This window comes from Cajanus cajan, chromosome 7, assembly GCF_000230855.2.
Source record: "Cajanus cajan strain Asha chromosome 7, NIPB_CcT2T_4, whole genome shotgun sequence".
In the NCBI taxonomy this organism is placed as follows: domain Eukaryota; kingdom Viridiplantae; phylum Streptophyta; class Magnoliopsida; order Fabales; family Fabaceae; genus Cajanus; species Cajanus cajan.
Window position 1 is genome coordinate 60,491,994 of NC_138523.1, and position 21,918 is coordinate 60,513,911.

The 21,918-nt window shown below is 26.7% G+C and overlaps 2 protein-coding genes and 1 long non-coding RNA gene across 6 annotated transcripts; 1 reads left to right on the forward strand and 2 right to left on the reverse strand.

Moving 5' to 3' along the window:
* Window positions 1-795: 795 nt before the first annotated feature.
* LOC109815137 (Nitrilase/cyanide hydratase and apolipoprotein N-acyltransferase family protein) lies at window positions 796-4,234 on the reverse strand. The gene is made up of 9 exons (XM_020379754.2): window positions 4,016-4,234; window positions 3,755-3,891; window positions 3,488-3,616; window positions 3,242-3,300; window positions 2,517-2,629; window positions 2,344-2,436; window positions 2,034-2,136; window positions 1,312-1,394; window positions 796-996 (listed from the first exon to the last, which is right to left on the reverse strand). The coding sequence occupies exons 1-9, from the start codon at window positions 4,169-4,171 to the stop codon at window positions 955-957; spliced, it is 915 nt and encodes a 304-aa protein (XP_020235343.1). The 5' UTR covers window positions 4,172-4,234; the 3' UTR covers window positions 796-954.
* Window positions 4,235-10,063: 5,829 nt separating this feature from the next.
* On the forward strand, window positions 10,064-11,852 carry LOC109815144 (uncharacterized). Of its 2 annotated transcripts, XM_020379767.3 has the most exons (3): window positions 10,064-10,342; window positions 10,458-10,710; window positions 11,085-11,852. In XM_020379767.3, the coding sequence occupies exons 2-3, from the start codon at window positions 10,613-10,615 to the stop codon at window positions 11,794-11,796; spliced, it is 810 nt and encodes a 269-aa protein (XP_020235356.1). In that variant the 5' UTR covers window positions 10,064-10,342; window positions 10,458-10,612; the 3' UTR covers window positions 11,797-11,852. The 2 variants fall into 2 exon arrangements, with proteins under 2 accessions (XP_020235356.1, XP_020235355.1); XM_020379766.3 differs by having other exon boundaries at window positions 10,064-10,710.
* Window positions 11,853-13,809: 1,957 nt separating this feature from the next.
* LOC109815148 (uncharacterized) lies at window positions 13,810-16,852 on the reverse strand. 3 transcript variants are annotated; one of them, XR_014428053.1, is made up of 4 exons: window positions 16,205-16,847; window positions 15,930-16,083; window positions 15,736-15,840; window positions 13,810-14,239 (listed from the first exon to the last, which is right to left on the reverse strand). It is a non-coding gene; the product is annotated as an uncharacterized LOC109815148 (long non-coding RNA). The 3 variants fall into 3 exon arrangements; XR_014428054.1 differs by having other exon boundaries at window positions 13,810-14,221; window positions 15,930-16,852; XR_014428052.1 differs by having other exon boundaries at window positions 15,930-16,849.
* Window positions 16,853-21,918: the final 5,066 nt, after the last annotated feature.

Consider the following 21,918-nt stretch of genomic DNA (forward strand, 5'->3'; position numbering starts at 1 on the left):
TACACTACAACATTCTCAAGAAAATAAATTGTATTGTAAATGACAATGTTGCATTACATGAGGGTACATACCAAACAAAAATGATTATGAAGGAATGTATTAGATAAAAATTAGTGTCGAGAAAAACTAAATAAAACCATTAAAAAGGACTTATAAGATAATAATTCACTTATAAACATGATTTATCACAAAATATTTTAACATTTTATGCTCCAAGCAGTTGCTTTCACGTATTAAGAAAAAGAGGGTTGTTTTGTATAATATTAACAGGTGACTGAAATCGATGCCGTGTCACATTTTATTGTAAAGATCTACAAAAGGCTGCCATTAAAAAATAATATGGAGACGGCTATGAAAAATTGCAGATAGTCTTACCGTGAAAATATTTTATTATAAATGTTAGATATCGATTACATTTCATTTCAGTAAGTTTCAATAGTGAGATGCTGGGAACTGAAATTGCATCTTATTTTAATCCAAAAAAATTGGCAAACTTTTTTGACAGCGGATTTTTGTTTTCCAATTACTTAATATTTAAGGTTCTAAAATATCTCAGTTCTCCCACAAACCACATGTTGGAAGTTAAAATTTGTTCCCTTTATTTATTTCTATACTCTAATTTTACAAATTTCCAACGGCAAAATTTTCAATGAAGCACGATAACCTTTAACTCAATTAAACACTGATAGGCTATGCACAAGAAAGATAGGATGCAATGAATCTAACCACAACTTTTGGAAAATAATTCTTGATCCCGTGGAACTTGCAACACACATAACATGGAGCATGCACAAATGAGTAGGAGATATGACAGGATTTATTACCATGAAGACCGAAATTCATAATTGTAGATACTATCCTTGAGGGAATCTAACATGGAACATACATTTCTTTTGGTACATAGAAATCACATATTTAAATAAGCTACCCCTTCTTGACTGGTCCAAATAGAAACTACAGTGATGCACTTTTCCAGAAGTCAATTGGCTTCCTTTGCTGAAACCAAATAAACAAATATATGATTAAGAAAATAGTACTTACAAAATCTATACTGCTCCAATAAAAACAAGAGAAGTGATAACCACATATTTTTCCAACACTTTGTTTATTATGATGTGAATTTCACTTAGGAGTCACTAAGCAGACAGGTTTTTTAGTGAGACTAAAATAAAATTTATGCAATAATAAGAAGTGTCAAATAATGCTTTGTTAGAATTGCTCACTAGAATCCATGCCTGCACAAAAACCAATTAATCCATCCCTGATTCAATGTACAAGTTCCATGATTATAGATAGATATTATAAACTTACCTGGGCAATTGGCATTTTCTCTCTTACTGAATCAACATATGATAAATCAATATCAGCTACCACAATGCCTGTAGACAAACGATCTGAAAAAGAAAAGAAAACCACCATGGAATTCAGTAAAGTGTGGTTTAAACAAAAAGAAACAATGGTAATACAAGAAACTACTGCAAGCAATACATTGTTTGAACCATATAGAATAGATAAATATGTATGATGGCATAAAACAAAAATTTTATTTTTAATGTATAACAAACTCATAATAGCTGAAACAATCTAAGATTGACAATGAAAGCCCCACTACAAAAAAATTTCCACCAAAGAAAGTTCAAGCCAAATTATGTCTTATCCGATAACTCTCACTCCCTTGGGTAAATAACTTGAGGCCACAGCTCATATATCCATTCATATTTTGTAGGCATGAAAGAAAACTATATTGACTATCATAAGGTCAGATCCATAAATCCCAAATACTACTATAATCAGGGATATACGGAATTTCCCATTTCTCGAGTGTTTGCAATGACTTATAAATGATAAGTTTATTTGAGAACAGTTGGGTATAAATCCTTTAAGTAGTGGCAGGTCTCTTAACTTGGACTACAATAGGTCAAAAGTAATAAGAAAGAAGAAAACTAGGAAAGAAATTGAACACATTATGGTTAGTGGACTTCCAATTTCAATGAATTAACTAAATGAACATGAAGAACTATCAAGTTTCTTACCTGGTAATCGACCAACAACTGTTCCCCAAGGGTCGACAATCAATGTGTCACCATAGCTTTCTCTTTTATGATTATGTTTGCCAGCTTGTGCAGCAGCAACGACCTGATAATTCATTCATCAAACCATTCCTAAAACTAAGTGTGAAAGAAGGAAATAGTTGAAATACATTTCCTCATATAGCAAGAGAAAGAATTTAACTTGTGCAATCAAATGATTATATTTTAACACTTCAGCTAGGGATGATGGAAGCATGGGAGAAGAGGGGGAAGGGGAAGGGCAGGACTATAAGATGCAAAAATGAATTATTACATAGCACTGAGTCTCAATTGCTCGAGCACGAAGAAGTATCTCCCAATGTGCTTCACCTGTCACATTAGTGAATGCTGAAGGCACCAATAATATCTGGACATTGTAAAACATAAGAAAGTTTTAGATTCTAGACAACCTATATTATGCAGAAAAGTAATGTTTCCACTTATAACCTGTGCTTCATGTTTGAAACGTAACAACTGGTACATCTCTGGAAATCTCAAATCATAACATACACTGAGGCCCAAACGCCCAATAGGACTGTCTACAGCAACAATATCCTTGCCTGCACACATCACCAAAATACAAGATTTTCACATGAAAACATCATCCTTGTTAGTTCACATCATATCTAAGTGCCCCCCACCCCGTCACCACAAAAAAAGGGGACTATTCCTGCTCTATATTTTCAGTAAAAGGAAATGAAGAAGAAAGAAGGAAAAGTAAATCATTGGAAATATAATTGAATCACCATGACTAAGGGCTGTTTTGATAAACTCCTCCATGAGCATTTAAAAGAGAAGAAAATTTACAGGAACAATGAAATAAATTTATCCATAAACTAAAAATAGCTTATCTATAAGCTAATTTGTAAAAGTTCTCTTATATTAACTTCTTCAAAAACTTTTTTTTTAACTTATGCATAAGTTAATTTTAACTTATGTAGAAGCTAATTACATTTTTTCTTCCTATTTTCTTCTCCTACAAGTGCTTCTATATAAGTTTATCCCAACAAGTTCTAATACTAATTATCTTCTTTATTCTTTCCCTTGTTATTTCTAGGTATGGAAAACTTCAAATTGATCCTCAGATTCTTTATAAAGAAAAGGTTACAATGAGGACTAAAACAAGATAGACTCATCTAGTCTCAATACTGCATAGAGAGTAAAAATCCTACCAGGTTCTGTAAATCTACTTTCTTTATATACCCTTCCACCAGGAACATCTACATCAAACCTTCAAATAAAATAAAGTGAATAAAACATCAATTGTTATGCAACCATAATAGCACAAACATAAAGCAGTAAATTTCTCAAATTCAGGAGAACCAAACCAGACAAGTCATATATCTAGGAGTTGATAAACAATCATTTACATCAACACATCATCAATAGCTGTTAGGATTATAAGCTACTACTCTTACAGGTGTATCTTTTTGTAAGTGCTTCTAATTTTCCCGGTGTCATCAACTATAACGTGGGTATTACACAAGTGTTGAGGATCAGATGCTTTCTCTTGGAAGCCTCCAAGTGACAACCAGATGTTGGATTCTCTGCAGTGCATCAGAACAAGTAAATTTTTCTGGAAAATGTTAACCAGTGCAGCCCTTGTTAAGGAATCAAAAGTATAAAGTTTTAATTATAGTTTTCAATGAAAATGAAGATGATGAACAAAGTGATTGAATTAGCACCTGGCCAAAGAGCAGTAGTGGTTCATAATTGGTCCATCCAATGGTTCAGCAACGGTAACACTGTCCCCATCGTTAGTACTGATGAAAGAGAAGGCCTCGGGAAAGCAAAGTAATTTGGCTCCGGCTGATGCTGCTTCCTTTGCACACCCAACAAAACAAATTCAGCACTGAGTAATAATAATAATTGTAAAGAAGAGAAAAGGGAAGAGATAGAAGAAAATAAAGAGGACCCAGAAAAGAAAAGATTGAAAAGAAGAATACTTTGACGAGACGAGAGCAAGTGGCGAAATTGGCAGCGACGTCGCTGATGGATGTCATCTGAGCCGCCGCAACTCTGACAGGGGACATGGTGGCTGAAACTGAGAGTGGTGATGATTTGGGAATGGGAGCAGTCACATTCACCGAAGCACAAAACATTACAACATCTTACGTTCTTACATCATTATGAACCAAACAAAACAACATCACTCTGGATTTTTAGGACAAATCTTTCCTTACATACTTTGCATCGCCTTGGTTGGTCCCACAAAAACTCATAATACGACTTTTTTATCTAAATTTTAAAAGCCCAAGGTTTTTTTTTCTTCTCTATAAGATTCGTTTTGTAATTTTAAATTTCCAAAATTTGTAATGCTTTAATTTTAATTTTCTAAATTTATAAACTTGTAATTTAAAATTACACTTGTTTTTTAATCATTAAAATTATAATATTAGTTATGATTTTTTAGAAAACATTAATTAAATAATAATTATTATTATTATTATTTAATAATATTTAGAGAGCGTCTTCAATGAGATTTGTTAAATATTTATAACAGTATAAGTATAGATGTATTGTTTAAATTTTAAAAGATTTGAACTAATTACTTTTAACCTCTTTATACTCTTATATACACTTTAATTTGTTTTTATTTGCTCAATGTGGGAGTTTATAGTTGTCCAATACTTTCCTCAAGTATAATTAGTTTGGTTCAATTGTGACTTGCATACCTTTTATTTTGGCTTGGGTTGCTTTTAATTTTTATTTTTTTTTCTGTGCTTGTACTCAAACTCAACCTAATAGGTCTTGTGCCTCTCTACTTTATTTTTGTCTTATGAGCTTGTGCTTTTCTAGCCTAAAAGGCCAACGCATTTTTTTTTTTAAATAAATTATTTGGATCAATATAAACTTGAAAAAGTAGTTGCTGTATACACTTCCTTTTTATATATAAATATGTCTCTCCTCTTCTTCTTCTTTTTTTCTTTCAAAATATTCTTTTAATTAATTTTATTTTTAAATAAACTTGATTTTTTAAATTATATTTTTTCATTCACCACCTTTCCTCACTCTTTTTCTTCCTTTACATCATTTCTCCATCATACCAATTTCATCAAGTTTATCATTTTTAAACTCTAATTTTTCACCTCGTTTTTTTTTCTTACATTAAATATAAGGTATAAAATAAATTTTTAAATTACATTTTTCATTTATAATTTATTTAATACAACTTATGCACAACAGTAATTAGTCACATAAAAAAAAGTAATTTGGTAAAAAAAATTTCCAAAGACGTCTTTTTAATAAGGTATGATCATGTTGGTTCCTTAACAAATTTGTTTTTCAAACTTTCAGGAATGTTTTTTTTATACTTTTGAAAAATATTTTTTGGAGTAGTAAATTTAATATCTCAAAATTTACTTTTTAAAAGTATTTTTTTCATACTTATGAAAAATACTTTTCACATCTTTAAATTTTTTTTATTGAAAGTATAAAAAAAATATACTTCTTAAAAATACATTTTATTTCTAGAACATTAAATTTACTATTTTAAAAATATATAAAAAAAATTAGGAGAGGATTTGTTAAGTCTAAAAATTGGAGAATAAAAATAAAATTAAAGACTGTTTTGGATAGCAAAAAGAAATGAAGGTTTATTATTAATGGGGAGATGTGTATTTAGCAAAAGCCTTTGAGAAATTATATATATATATATATATATATATATATATATATATATATATATCTTTTTTTTTAATAAATACGTCAATTTTATATCTATTTCTTTTAAAAAAGCTCCTATGTATCATTTTAATTTATTCTCTTTTTAAAATAAATTTTACTTTTCAAAATAATATATTTACTTATTCAAAAACTTACTATATTTAAAAGTAATAATTTGCTTAAGTTAAATTATATTTTTATTCTCTATTTTAAAAATATGAAATTTTAGTTCTATTAACTTGACATTCCTTGTTAAATTTTAAGGTTAACCTTGGATTAGTTATCACACAAGTGACATGACAATTAGAAATAGAAAATAGACATGCAAAAGAATTAAAATTTTTCATTTATATTATTTTAATAATTGATTGATATTTATTTTATTAATAAATTTAATTTACAATTTTCTAATTTTAAATGCCATGTCACTATATTTCATGTGATATATATCAAATCATAAGTCAACGTAAAAATTTAAAAATCAATAAATTTTGAATTGATGATATGATAAAAATCCCTTATTTCTAAAATTAAGGGACTAAATGTCTTTGTATTTTATATAGATCAATACTAAAATTATGGATTAAAATTTTTTTAAGAGAATCAAAACTATAATTTAACCATTCAATTAAAAAAAATTAATTAGTAAAGAATATATTTATTATAGGAAATAAATTATTTCTGTTATATAATCGTCTTTTATTTTTTTTTTCTTCTAAAAGGTCAGTAATCAAGTTAGATAAAAACAAAATTTCAACATACAAGATTATTTCAACTTAATTAATAATTTTAAATTTGAGGAATAAATAAATTATTCTATTAAATACTAAAAAGAATGAGAAGTAATTTATAATAATCTTACTCAATTTAAGTAAGATTGTATGTAAAAGAAAATATTTTAGATTGTATGTAAAAGAAAATATTTAGTCTCTAGGAGGAAAAACACACTTTTCTACGTAGTACTTAATTAATTTAGCAAAATGGTCTTTGTTTTTTATCCCTTTATTTCGTGGGTCAGGCCATGCGGAAGAGCTTATCCTCATTCTCTCCAACTCCATGCATGAAAAGTTGATTGTGCGCCTACACATTATCCAAAATTATTTCTCTGCCAAGATCATGAATTAATATATACAAATGGAAAATATAGGGTTAACATACTGTTATATATATATAACTTATTCCATCTCATCCAATTAATCATTTATTGACTCCATCAATACAATGCTGATCATATCAGTGTGATAATTAAATTGTAAACGAAAGTGATGATGGTTAATCCTTCGTGAACCACATGATCATGATGATATATAACATACAAAACGAAATTCAAAGGTATATATCATGACCATATATATATATATGTCGACCCTGCAAGCGAAGCATCCGAATATTCTTTGACATATATAATTCATTTGAGGCAATCACTGATGAACATCCATCCAGTTTTGACATTTCTAACTATAGAAAGCTATTATGTTAGAAAATGAAGGAAGCTCGATGGATTATATTTTAAGGAAGAGTGTTAGCAACGCAATTTTTTCTAACACTTTTTGTTATTGATTAAAATTATTGATTGAAAATTATAAAATTACGTTTAAATTAAGGAAAAAAAAATTCATTGATCATGGCCCAACTAAATGTAGACCAAAATTCTTTTGCTGCTGAGCATGACAGTCGAAACGAAGACTCTGCATTAATTTGACACTGAGACATGCAAGATTCATCCATTAACAACAAAGTCATTGTTTCTTTTCATCTATTGCGCCTCTGATTATCCAAAGATATAACCACATCCTTTGAGTCACCCAGCTAGCTAGGGTCGAAATCGATGAATCCATGATATTATATAACTTTCAGAACCTTTCCGGAGCTACTTTTGGTGAGAAAGAAACCATGCGCAAATACCAATTCATCAATGAATACCCCAATGATAATGCATGATAAGTGATATCATTTGATAATAAAGGAGATGTAGATAAAATAGTGTCAACGAGACTTTTGATATATATATATGGATACCTAGATATCATTAATCAATTAACAATAAGAACTAAATATGTAGTTTTAACAATAAATTGCACAAAAATGAATAGCGGTAGTAGAATTGATGAAAAAAACTCGTGTCATTGATAATAATAGCCGTCACAAGAGTCTTTTCTCTTGTTTTCGAATTGGGCCAAAACCAGTTGGTATATATGACTGATTTGAACCAAAAACAAGTCTATTTAATACAAAATAGAATTTAGAAGTGTTTTTTTTTTTTTTTTAAGTTTTTCTACATAAAAAATTATTTATTTTCAATAAAAAAGTTCTATAAAAATATATTTTTAACTTATCCAAACAAGGTTAATAATTAGATGAGAAGGAAAACACTTTATTTTTAGATTTGCTGCCGCAATATATGGGCAGGATCCAAATGGAATTAAGAATGCCTTGAAAACGTTTCACTCCGTTAGTCTCTAAATACTGGTTTGAACGTTTGGTATAATTTGATATTTGATACATAATGGTTAATACATGTTTTCTATGACTACCATTGCATGTAGTATTTCACTAGCTAAAGATCCTGCTGCAACAATAATTTGCATTCAGTTTTTGCGTAGATTTATTCAATTATTTTTAATTATCTGATTTATTCATGATTAATGGAATGATGCGCGCGCCAAAAATGTAAAATATGTAAGGGAGACTTTCAGAATCTGGTTCACAATAATAAACGCCTTTCTCTGGGGAAACACCATAAAACGAGCTAGCTAGTGTTCTCTCTCTCTCTCTCTTTTATTGGTAAACTTAACACGAGCTAGTGTAATGTTTTTGTGGCAATATATAATTTTAATTATATTCGTATTAGAAAGAGAAATTCTCTGGTATTTTATGTTTCTGTATTCCATAATCTTCATTCTATCACAATTTATGGCATTGTGATCTTTCATATGCAGTCATCAAAATTATATTTATTCATCAATTTCAATTATGTGCATATATTCCTAGATATAGCTATGCACTTAAGAAAGCCACTGTAGGATTGCACTGGTGGTGAAAGGCTGAGTAACAATTCGCATTATTTTGAATTTCACAACTGATAATGTAAAAAAAGGCAAGTATACATTAATTGGTGATGGATATGCTTACAAGTTACAAGATCACAATGTTTTGGAATTGAAGATCTCACATCACATGACCTAAGAAACATTTACCAAAGGAAAATTACTTTCAACATCATATCCTCAACGCATGCATGCAAATGTAGGTGTAACCCATGTGTCCTTTTGCATGAATCAAAACACTCACAATTATACTTATTAGTGGATATCTCCTTTTTCTTATTCCTGCGCTTCTATATCGTAACTTTGTCCATGTTTCATACGCTATTACGTTTAATCCACTTTAATTTATTGCACAATAATGTTTGAGACATAATTACCAGCAAACTGGACTGGATGCAAAATCTTGGTACAACTGAACCAAATTTTGCTAAATTAGCTATAGCCTGCAGTATTTTTTATGATGTCAGGATACATTTATTGATCGATCTGAAACCAGTAAAGCATTGGAAAATTCAAATGATATGTTACATTCTACTTTATAGTAAAGCAACTAAGTTCAGTATTCTCCAACATATTGTTTTGGTAATTAAGCTATAAGCCTCCCAATATGGAAATATATAAAACCACCGTAGGATAGGATATAGCAATGTAGGTGTCACCCGAGTGTTTTCCTAAAAGCAAGAGGTAAATCTGAGACTCATGTTGTTGATTGTACTTTCTTTCTGCAGAGATTTGGTGTTTGCATTCAGATACTCTCTGGCACTTGAATTTGCTTTTGCCCTGAGTTACATATTAATTAATATATCCAAAACACAAAAAATAACAGCTATATATAGGCAGATTGTAATTAAATATAAAAAAAATTGACATTGTAAAATTTATAAAGACAAAGAGAAATTACTTTAACCAACATACTATATAGTTTTCCCTTAACCATCTACGACCCAATTCATTTTCTGCAAATCTCTACATTTTCCATTTTTTTATTTTTTATTTTTTATTTGTGGCATAAGAATAGATGCAATGAGTGCATTCGTTGTTTGGGACAAGCCAAGTTTACGAGGATGCCCTGTTTCGGGGCTATTAAGGAGGCTTCACATCCCATCAAAACTTTAGTGTATGGATAACAGCAGAGGTAAACCTAATTAAAATTAGTAATTAATAAAAATAATCCTCTCTGAATTACGCTGTTAGCAATAATTAAACGAAGTTTACAAAAACAAAGCCAACCCAAAACGAAACGAAAAACAAAGACTAATAAATAGAAAGAAAGAAAAAAAAAAAAAAATACAACACAACACAACACTATACCAAGAGACAATTCTAAAACCTCGTTTCTTCTCTGTCAGTTCCTCATGCTTCCCTTACTTTCTCTCTCTCTTCAACTTCTCTTTCTTTTCAAACACTGAAATCGTGTTTCTAGTTTCTCCATACCCATTTTCTTCAAACCCAAACCCTAACCGTTTCTCCCTCGCCACTTCTGTGACCCTTTCTCTCCCTCTCTGAAGCTTCAAGGTTCAGCTCACTCTGCCGTTTGTTTCCTTCAAAAACTCACCGAAAGTATTATCTTTTTATTCCTTTTCCTCTCATTCTGCTGATAAATTGCGCATCTTTTGCATACCCACATGCAGATTTTGTTGCTGTGAATTTCTGATTTTGTTTTTCTGTGTCCTAGGGTACTGCACGTGGTGATTTTATGGAGTTTTCTTTTCTGCATCTTATGTGTAGCGTTCCCACGGTTATAAGAACTGGGTTTGCAGGGTTTTTGGTGTATTAAGTGCTACTAATTTAGTTTAGGATCCACTTCCAAAGTTGCAATCTTTGTAGTGAATGATGTATCAGCAGCAAAACCAAAACCTACCCACGGTCTCGCAATCTCTGCTACCACAAACGGGTTCAGTAGCTGATGTTAAACCCTTCTCAATAAGGTACCAATGTGCTTGAAAAAGTTACCATAAACATACCTATGCATTTCAATTCATAAATAAGGTTTTATTTTATTGATCCTTTTATATTATGCCATTATTGCATGTTCTATTTTTAGATTGATCTCTTGAATTGCATTGTCTTGAGCTTGTAAAGTGTGAAGCAGTTGTTGATTGTAGGTTATTTAATTATAATATATGCAACCACACTTAAGTATATGATTATTCTCTGTTCAACAACTCTTTTTGTTTTTCGCTTTGCATGTTGTATTTCCTTTTATGAATTTTATCAAAACTATGTTAGATTTTGGAAGCATTGTTTGTAGGCTTGAGTTGTTTATCTTGATTACTGATAGATTATATAAATTATGTTGCAGACAGTTTGCTCTTGCTTCTCGTCATAGAAGTATCCTTCATAGCTGGCCATTTCATGAGAAACACTTGCATTTGTGTCTTAAACATGGTCTCAAGGAGGTGTTGCCACCATTTGGACCAAAAATTTCACTTGCTGAACCACTCAAAGGTTGTTCCAATTTTATGCATTCACCAAATGATAATATTAAAGAAGCTGATTCTTGCAAAGCTGAAGTTCCACGTCTCATTGATGACCATCCACAACATATTAAAAATGAGTGTGATCACAAATTCACCGACCCTTTTTCATCACATGAAGAGGGATACCTGCATAAGTGCATCATTTCTGCAAACTTATCCAAACCAGCAGACACATGTACCCTCCAAAGTTCAACTCATGTTCATAAGAGCTTGCCACCAATATCCAAGTCAGTGAAAGATAAACGCAGGAGGCGTAGAGGAAGATGTAAGAAACGCTCCATGGTAGATATTTTAGCTGTGGCACGGCACAGTACTTTAGAGGAGATCCATAGGATTAACCAGTTTTGTTATGCTGAAACTGTGATTGAAAGGTGTCATCAAACAGTGCCTTATGAAAATGTTTCAAAGTCTGAGTTAGTGAGTGAGGATTCATTTAGAAAAGCAGGAAGTGAAGATGATGGTGTAGCTAATGTTGATATGGCAGCAAAGGGGTCATTGCTTCTCAAGTTCAAGCTCAATGGATATGTAATGTAAATAGGAATTGCGAAACATTAATCGATTCCTTTCATATTTTTTTTTTTCTGTTATTATTCTTATCTTCATTCTAGAATTTTCTCTTACACTGTCATAAAGAGGCACAAAGGATTGATACACATACATCTACTTTGGTGGGTAGGTGTCCTTGCATGCTTCTATTCCATTATTGTGCCCCATTCCACCACCAAATATTATTATCTAGCCTTAATTTAAGTACAATTGGCTATGATATCTGCAACATCAGAAAATTTCTTCCTAATTAAGCTTCAAGGTTTGAATTCACATTCTCCTGCACTATACAACAAATGATAAAATCTTCTCGCATGAAGGAATCTTGCACGAACAAAATGCATGGAGGCACAAAAGAAAAGTTCTGAAAATGAGCCAAATAACTGCACGCACAAAATGCATGGAGGCACAAAAGAAAAGTTCTGAAAATGAGCCAAATAACTTCAGACGTGGATAACTTGTGATCTCTGGATTAAATTTTGTGCACTTTGTATTAATTAATGGTTGAAAAAAATATGAAATCTAATTTTTCATGGCTGAACATATTAATATCATCTCATTATTAATTATACAACTAATTAAATTTAAAACCTTCCACGAAGAGCGACCAGATGTTACTAATAAACAACAGTATTTCTACTTATTACTCCCTTTTATTATCATGACTAATCAAATATGGAAGGAAAATTAAGAAAATCTAACACAGTCACGAAGATTAACATTCTTCTTCCTTTTATTTTATGTTTTCGAAAAGTAGAATTCTCAATTTAAATCACTTCAAATTCATCCGAATCAGAGTCAATAAATTTTTTTTTAGATTAAAAAAGAAGAATGAAAGAAATGTACTTGGGAACATTTTTTTCTATTGTGATTTGGACCCTTAAACCTTCCTTGATATGAATCTCTTTTACCGGAAATATTTATGCACATTTTTACATTGATATGATATCTATTTTAAATTTAAACTTTCATGAATTTGTCATTTATCATCAATTACTCAAAAAGTCTCATGCCAATAGAATGAGATATACATGTATTTTATAAACTTATGTTTCTCCCCTTTTTTTAATGATGTGAGATTCTATTTATATCTAAACAAGAAAGTAAGTGAAAAGAAAAAATAATTAGAAAGTGACTAAATTTTTAAAGTGTTTAATCATAAGTTGAGGAATATATATATATATATATATATATATATATATATATATATATATATATATTTTGTCATTACTTCCATAAATCCTTTTTTGGTTGTTGTCAAATTGTGCAATATATATGCGGGTATCTTTAAATAAATTTACCTGCACCTATTACTCTTGGTTTGCAAATATAGGAGCACTAGTATGGAATTTTTATCGATTTAAAAAACAAATCAATAGTTTGATTGAATTGATCTTTGTTGAAGCAACTTATGTTTGTCCCGAACATAAATATAATTAAAGTACAAAAATTGTAAGATGAAAATGAATTAAAACTTATCTTGAATGAGGGAACAATAAAAAGAAACTCATGTCGTTTTTGAAATATACTTTGGATTCCTATACACGTACTTAGCACGAATTTTGATAAAAACAAAATTGTTTCTTAAAGTTGTTTAATTTCTTTATGATTATTTATAGAATGAAAAACAAAATAAACACAACTATTTCCTATTTTAGAAGCTTTATTATTTTACCATCCTTTATTTCCTTCAAAAATGTTATATATATATATATATATAAAATAATAAATAAATAAAAAAAGTGAACTATAGAGACTCATCTTGAACGAGAAACCTATTAAATGAAACTCGCGTTATTTTAACACAGAATTCTTGTACACATACTTAGCATGAAATTCAATAAATTAAACAAAATCGTTTGATCCATGTTATGCTTACTTGTTTCATAAAAAAAAATCAAAATAAATTGAACATTCTTAAGTATACTAAGATTCATGTAAGTAACCGATTAGCAGAAAAATGTTATTTCTGACACACTTTGGATATTTACACACATAACATGAAGTTTAATAAAATAAAACCATTGCTTAAATGCATTTCCTTCTCCTTATGCTTATTTAAACAATCAATATAAACACAATCACATCTTATGATTTTATGTTTATTCTTTTTCCATCCTAATGTTTTTAGAAACTAGAGAATAATGATCAATGCTATGATGAACTAATTTCACATGTGGTTTATAATACATCACACCATTATATGGGCCTTTTGTACCAAATTTCTTTGGTGAACCTTCTCTACCATATTTTCTTCTTTTGTTTTTCCTTCTTTCATCTTCGTAACGTACTTCTTCGACCATCCTTACTTCCTCTTCGCTGATTTGGGATGAAATTGTGGACACCACCCATTGAAGGTATACAATAAACTCCATGGTATTCAAATGAAAAACAAATATTGTATGCAGCCAACCTTTAAATAATCACAACACTACCCAATAGATAGTGCATTACACAATTGTGCGAATAAAATAAATCAAATGATGAATAAAGGTACACAATAAATCACCTATCAAAGTGATATACCGTAACAGTCATCATTGATTTTCAAACACAAATGAGCATATAAAGAAGAAAACATTTTTTTATTAATTAATTTCATTCTAAGTATGTGTATAAGAATCAAAGTGTCAAAAAATAATGTTTCTTATTCAAGACAAGTATATAGTTTACTTATATAAATCAGTAATTTTTCACCAAAATCACACACACACACCATATATATATATATATATATATATATATATATATATATATAAAAAGTGCGTATTCAATAATATCTTATTATGAGAAATGAGAAAATTAAATAATATTCATTAGATTATAGATAAAAAATAATTAATAGTTGGAATTATAAAAATTCACTTATAAGATCATTCTTTTTGCTGCTTCTACAACATACCACTATCCACTTTCATTACTATCCTTATCATCATCGTTGATGTTTGCTACTACAATTGCTATTATCATCGTCACATGACGATAACAATAATGGTAATGATGATGACAAAGACAACGATAATGATGACGGTTGTAGTACGTAGTAGTAGCAACGACAGTGTATATAAGTAGTTGAAGAAACATCAAAAGGAATTTTATTATAGGCGAGTCTTTGTAATGAAAAAATTTTAATCTCAACCATTAATTATTTTTACCAATAATCTAAAGACTAATGATATTTGGCTCTCTCATCTGTTATAATAAAACATGTTTTTTATTGCTTCTTTGTGTATGTGTGTGGAGTCAAATAATGTAAATGTCGTTTAATATAGTTTCCCATTCATGACAAACCTTACTTCAATTTCTCCTTATAAAAAAATTGTATTTTTTTCAATGTCATCTATATATTGAGAGCATGTATTCAATGAGAATATATTTTATTATGAGAGATAAAATGGTTAAATAATAGTCACAATTAAATTATAGATAAAAATAATTAATGATTGAATTTTATTAAAACTTAGTATTATAGATACTCACTTACGAAATCTTCTTTATTGTTACATCCACAATTACCATCACCCATCGTCATTACTACCATTACCACTAACATCGTCGTTATCGTTGACATTATTACTATAATCACTGTCGTTACTGTTGGTAACGTCAGTGATAATAATAATGACAATAATAACGATAACAATAGTGGTGATGATGGTGATAATGATAAGTGGTGATAACAATATATGTAACAATATACAAATGATTTTATAAGTGAGTGTTTATAATAAAGTTTTAATCTCAATCATTAATTATTTCTATCTATAATCTAAATGTTATTACTTAATTTTATCATCTCTCGTAATTAAATATGTTTTCATGGGATACATTCTTTATATATTTGTATATAAGTTTTAATATAATTAATTTTGGATTAATATTAAAAATAATATTAATATCATTTAATATATTCAAGAAAAACCTTACTTCTCTCTCTTCCTGTGAAAAACTTGTAACTTTCCCGGTGTCATAAACTATAATGTGGATCCAATCCTTCTTCTTGGAGTGAGAACCAAAAGCTGGATTAGTTCGCTGTATGGCATGATAACACGTCCAATTCATTTGTTAGTACTAGTACAATTAATCAATCAAAAACTAAACATTACACCAACACTTAGTACCTTTTTTGAGGTTATATAGGTTTTGGTTTTGCTGCACACGTCATTCACTACAAAGATTGCATCATTAATTGTTTTTTAACCAAAAATCCTGCAACTCCAGTTCTTGTCTATGAAGAGAAAAGAAAAAGTCCATAAAATCAGGACGTACAATACCCTAGGACACAGAAAAACAAAAAGAGACATTTAGATCCACAAGATCAGCATGTAAGTACGCAAAAGGTATATATACTCAATTTATGAACAGAATAAAAAGAAAAGGGATCAAAAGATTAAACTGTTGGTGAATTTTTGAACGAAACGAAACAAAGAGAAGAGTGAGCTAAAGCATGAAGCTTATTGGGAGGGAGAGAAAGAGTGAAAGATGAGTGAGTTTGGGTTGGAAGGAAAAGAAAGACGATTAGTGTTTGAAAAGAAAGAGAAGCGGAAGAGAGAGAAAGTAGGGGAAGCATAACAGGAGAAACGAGGCTGTCTGATGCTGTTCCGTTCTTCCTTTCTTTCATTTTATAGCGTCTGAATCCTCCTCGGTAGTATCGAATACAAAGAATCTTATTTCTTTTAAATATTTTTTTTAGTTTATATTATAAGTTAATCATTCATACATTATCAGAATAAAATTTTTTACACTGACAATCAATCATATTTTTTAAATTATTTTATTTTATTTTTATTTTATTAAATGAGTAATTGACATGACACTATTAAAAGATATGATTAGTTGTCGGTGTAAAAAAAATTTATACTGACAATGTATAGGTGATTAACTCTTATGTTATTACTCTTTAGTTTCTATAATTTAAAATATTTTTTTAGTTATTATACTTATTTTTCAATTTTTAAATTTCTATAATTTTAGATATATTTTTTAATTTTTATATTTATAATTTTTTAGTTCTTTTAATTTTATCAGTATTTTTTTAATTTTGCTTACTTTGCATTAAAGTAATAGAAGACTTCAATTTTATAATGATAAATAAATGTCTTGACAATGAACATCGTAAGTAAGTATATAAAAGGTCCAAAATGTTGATAAATATTTAATTTAGAGTAATTTTAAAAACAATAAATTTGACATAAAAAAAATGAATTAATATATTTATTATATTAATACAAAAAAAATAATATTATAAAAAGAATAACGACATAGACTAAAAAGATAAAAAAAATTATAAATACAGAAACTAAAAGAATTTATCTTAAATTATAAAGGCTTGAAATGATATATATATATATATATATATATAATATTATATAAATGAAAAAAAAGAGTATATTTTAAATTAGATGATTAAAAGATAAAGTAAAATTAAGAGACTAAAAAAATTATTTAACCTATCTTTTTTAATGCTCTTTATATTATTTGTACAAAGTATTCACAAATTTCCTAGTTTATAAGCTAGTTTGATAAAAAAAAAATTATTTAGTTTGAAAGTTTATTTTAAAAATTTATATTATCTTTGTTATTATACAAAAGATCCAATTATCTATTTCATCAATATTAAGAAAAATAATTAATTTAGTTGATAGTAATAAATATATATATATATATATATATATATATATATATATTATTTTTTTAAACTACTCCTTATATTACTTTTTTTTTCCTAATTAATACTATATCTTCTAACCAATTAAAGTGTATATCTTATATTATTTGTCTCTCTCAATTAATATTTATGTCTCCTAACTAATTAAAGTACAAATACTTTAAATAATTTATAAATATTGCATTTTCCCAAATTAAGAAAAATATTTTAATTAAAGATATTTTTGTGTAAAAATAATTAATATATGAGACAATATGAATAAATTGAGTCTTATAAATAGGAACGAAGGTAATAATTTATATTCAAAAATTAATCAAAGTAATTCATATTTTATATATAAATTATTATTTATTTATTCATTTATTTGATTTTTTTTAAATTTTAAAACACTTTCATCCAGTCTCCTACTTTAAAATAAAGATATTTAGTCTCTTTGTTTTTTAAAAATACATAATTTTAGTCCTACCATCAGCTTGATGTTCGTTAATTGTTAAATTTTGATGTTGTTTGATAGTTGGTTACTATTTAAGTAATATGATATTTAGTGACAAAATATGTAGGAACAAAAAATTAAAAATAACATACAAAAGATCTTAGTTTGTTTCTATTTTAATGAAATAATTATTTTATTCATAAATCTTATTTACATGATTTTTTTTCAAATGTCATGTTACTAAATGTCACATCACTTAATAATGAATAATGTTAAAATTTTAAGATTAATAGATGTCAATTTAATGGAATAACTAAAATTTCGTAGTTTCAAAATTAGAGGATTTAAATGTCTTTATTTTAAAATAAAGGGATCAAAATTACACATTGACAAAAATAAAAGAATCAAAAGTCCAATTTAGTTGATAAACATGTTTATTTTATATTAATCACCTAACTTATCAACTATGTTTAGTAAATATTTTTTAATTTAATTAGTTATTAGTTTATGAATTTCTAGCTTTTGGGCTCTTAATTTATTATAAATTAATTTTACCAAATACATATCGTATGTTATTGGTTTAAAATTCACCGGTAAACACAAATTTTCGTTGATTTTGGTAAATCTTTAGTAGATTTACCTCTTAATCACATTTTTTTTCCTTTCATAATACCTTATTTAAGAGATCGATAAATATTTAGTGAAATTTTTATAAATATATATGAAAAACAATATTTTTTAAAATATAAATAAATTTAATTACTTTTCATTATTTAATGAAATTTTATCTAAAATATTTTTTTTAATATTTCTAACAAAGACAATTTTAAAAAATCTTATGTGAATAATAAATTTTGATACAAATAATCAATTTTTTTTTAATATAAGTCAAATCAATTTTTTATATATATAAAGAACACATGAGTATATACGTATAAATAAACAGGATTTTTTTTATAATGTATCAATTGTTTCATTTTCAATATAAAATATAATTAATTAGAATAATATTATTAACTAATATATTTATTCAATATTAAATATTCATTAAATCCATATCATAATACTGCTTATGGTCTTAAATTAATTGATATGAAAATTTTTAAATTTAACCAATTTTCTCGAGTTCGAATTATAGGTATACATACTAAATATTAGAGGGATAACACTTTTCATTATAGTTTTATTGGACTTAAATAAGATTGTTATAATTCATAATAAAAATATATATTACCTTCGTTCTTATTTATTAGCCTAAACTTAATTAAAATAATTATTTATTTTTTTATATAATAAATACATAATTTATATTGTCATATATAATAATTATTTTTTTACTAAAAATATTTTTAATTAAATTGTGTTATTTTAATTTGATAAATTTTATTAGTTATAAATTCTTTATAGAGTATGTATTGGTTAGGAGAAAAATGAGTATTAACTATAAGAAAGAAATAATATTGCACATGTACTCTAATTTGGTTAGAATGTGTACAAGTATATTAGTTAAGAAAGAGAAATAGTACAAAAATAATTTTACGAATATATATAGGACAATTTTTTTTATCAACTAAATTAATTATCTTTCTTAATCTTGGTAAATTAGATAATTGAACATAGGAACAAAGGTATAGTAACATATGCATGTATTAAAAATATTATTAAATAAAAAGTAAGCATTAAATATAATTTTTATTTATGAAATATAATTAATATTTGACTAACATTAATCATATTATTAAATATTAAGTTTATTAAATAAAATAGATTTATGAGATTTAGTAAATGCTTATTAAATATAACATTAATTATTATATTTATTATTGAAATAAATTTATTAAATATTTATTGCATATAGTATTAAAACTTAAATATATTTATAATCTTTACAAACATGACTCTATATCATATTAACTGGGAGTGAAAATAGGTTAGGTTGAATTATTATATTTTTAAGGTTTAATATGACATTCAAGATATATTTTTATGAACTAATATAACTTATTTAAAATATATTTTGTAATAAAATCTTTAAATACCACATAAATTTATCTTTAAATTAATTTATAAGTCTTTACTTTTTATATAAGTCAACATCTTTAATATTTATAAAGATAAATAAATGTATAATTTTAATATTTCATAACAAAATTAATATAATATATATATATATATATATATATATATATATTTAATATGTTGGCCTAATAGACTTAATAAAGCTTTTTAAATGACCTAAAACTTGGCCTTTTAAATTAAATAAACGTTAATAAAAAATTTAGTCTAAACTAAAAAAAAAAACCTAACTTAGGTTGGGCTTGGGCTTGATGTAGGCAAGGTCATAGGCCTTGGACAAGTCATTTGACCTGTTTCTACTCATAATCTCAATGCTTGTAAAAAAGTTGTCAATTTTAGATAATTGATATTTTCTTAGTTTTTTTAACCTCAATTTTTATGGTCAGAAATGAAAAATATTAAGATAATTAAGGTAACAAAAAATATTTTAAATTAATATAATTATATTTTTAGTAGATAATTTAATAAGTAATTTAGTATACAGTTTTACTGTCTATAATGAACATACCCACTTCAAATCGTAGTTTATAAAAAAAAAAAAATATTCTAAAGATACTATGAAATAAAAAGTAAATATAAAATATAATATTTAGTTTTGAAATATAAGAAATATTTGATTAACATTTTTTTTGTAATAATATTATTGGTATAAAATATCCATCGACTTCATTGATAATAATATCCATTAGAGAACTTGGTTGGTCACCTTTAGTGAGATCTCCCTTTTCACCCATATTTTTTCTATATACAAGACTCGAACTTGAAACTTTATTTAAGAAAATCGAGTTCAAACTGTCCAATATTATTTGAACCAACGACTTGTTATTATATTTAACTAACATTAATCATACTATTAAATATTAAATTTAAATAAAACAGATTTATGATATTTAATAAATATTTATTAAATTTAATAAAATATGTTTCTTGCAAATAATATTAAGATTGAAATATGTTTTTAGCCCTTACAAACAGGAACATGTATTATTTCAGTGAGGGATGAATATAGACTAGGCTAAACTAGGATTTATTAGGTTTGGATTTGGCCGTCTTAGTTGAATATACTTGGCTTAAACTTGACTAGTTTATCAGAGTCATAGGTTTATTTTTAAAAGGTCTAGATTTGACTTATATAAAAGTTTGATCTAACTAAAAATTTAAAAATTCACTATAATAATCTAACATTAATGTAGATGTAAAAATATATTAAATTTTATAAAAATTGAATATAACTTATTTATATGATACAAATGTACTTTTAATTATATTTTATTGTCTAATAAAACTTATTTAAAATATATTTTGTAATAAGATCTTTAAATACCACATAAATTTATCTCTAAATAAATTTATAAGATTTTAATTTTTATACGAATTAACATCATTAATATTAATATAAAGAAATAAATGTATAATTTTAATATTTTATAACAATTTAATATAATAATAATAATTTTTTTTTTATTTTATTTTAAATAGACTAACCTGGTAGAACTAGAAAGCTATAGCCTAAAGAATGATTTTTTAAACTAAATAAACTTTAATAAAAATTTTAACATTCTATTTTTATATTAAAAAAAGAGGTATTGTTTGGCTTCGGCTTAAAACCCTATGGAACGATTTGACCTATTTTTACTCATAATTTCAATCCTTGTAAAAAAAAATAAAAAAAAAATTATCACCTCTACCTTTTAGATATATACTTGATATTTTCTTAGTGTTTTTTATTTTTATTTTCAATCATTATGGTCAATGAAATGAAAAATGTTAATTAGAAGAATTAAGATAACAAATAATATTTTAAATTAATTTAATTAGATTACTTTTTAGTACACAATTTAATTAAGTAATGCATTTTTTATTTTATATAAATAAGATAATAGAATATAATTTGTTTTTTTTAATTTATTTTAACTAAGATTTTAGTAAGGAA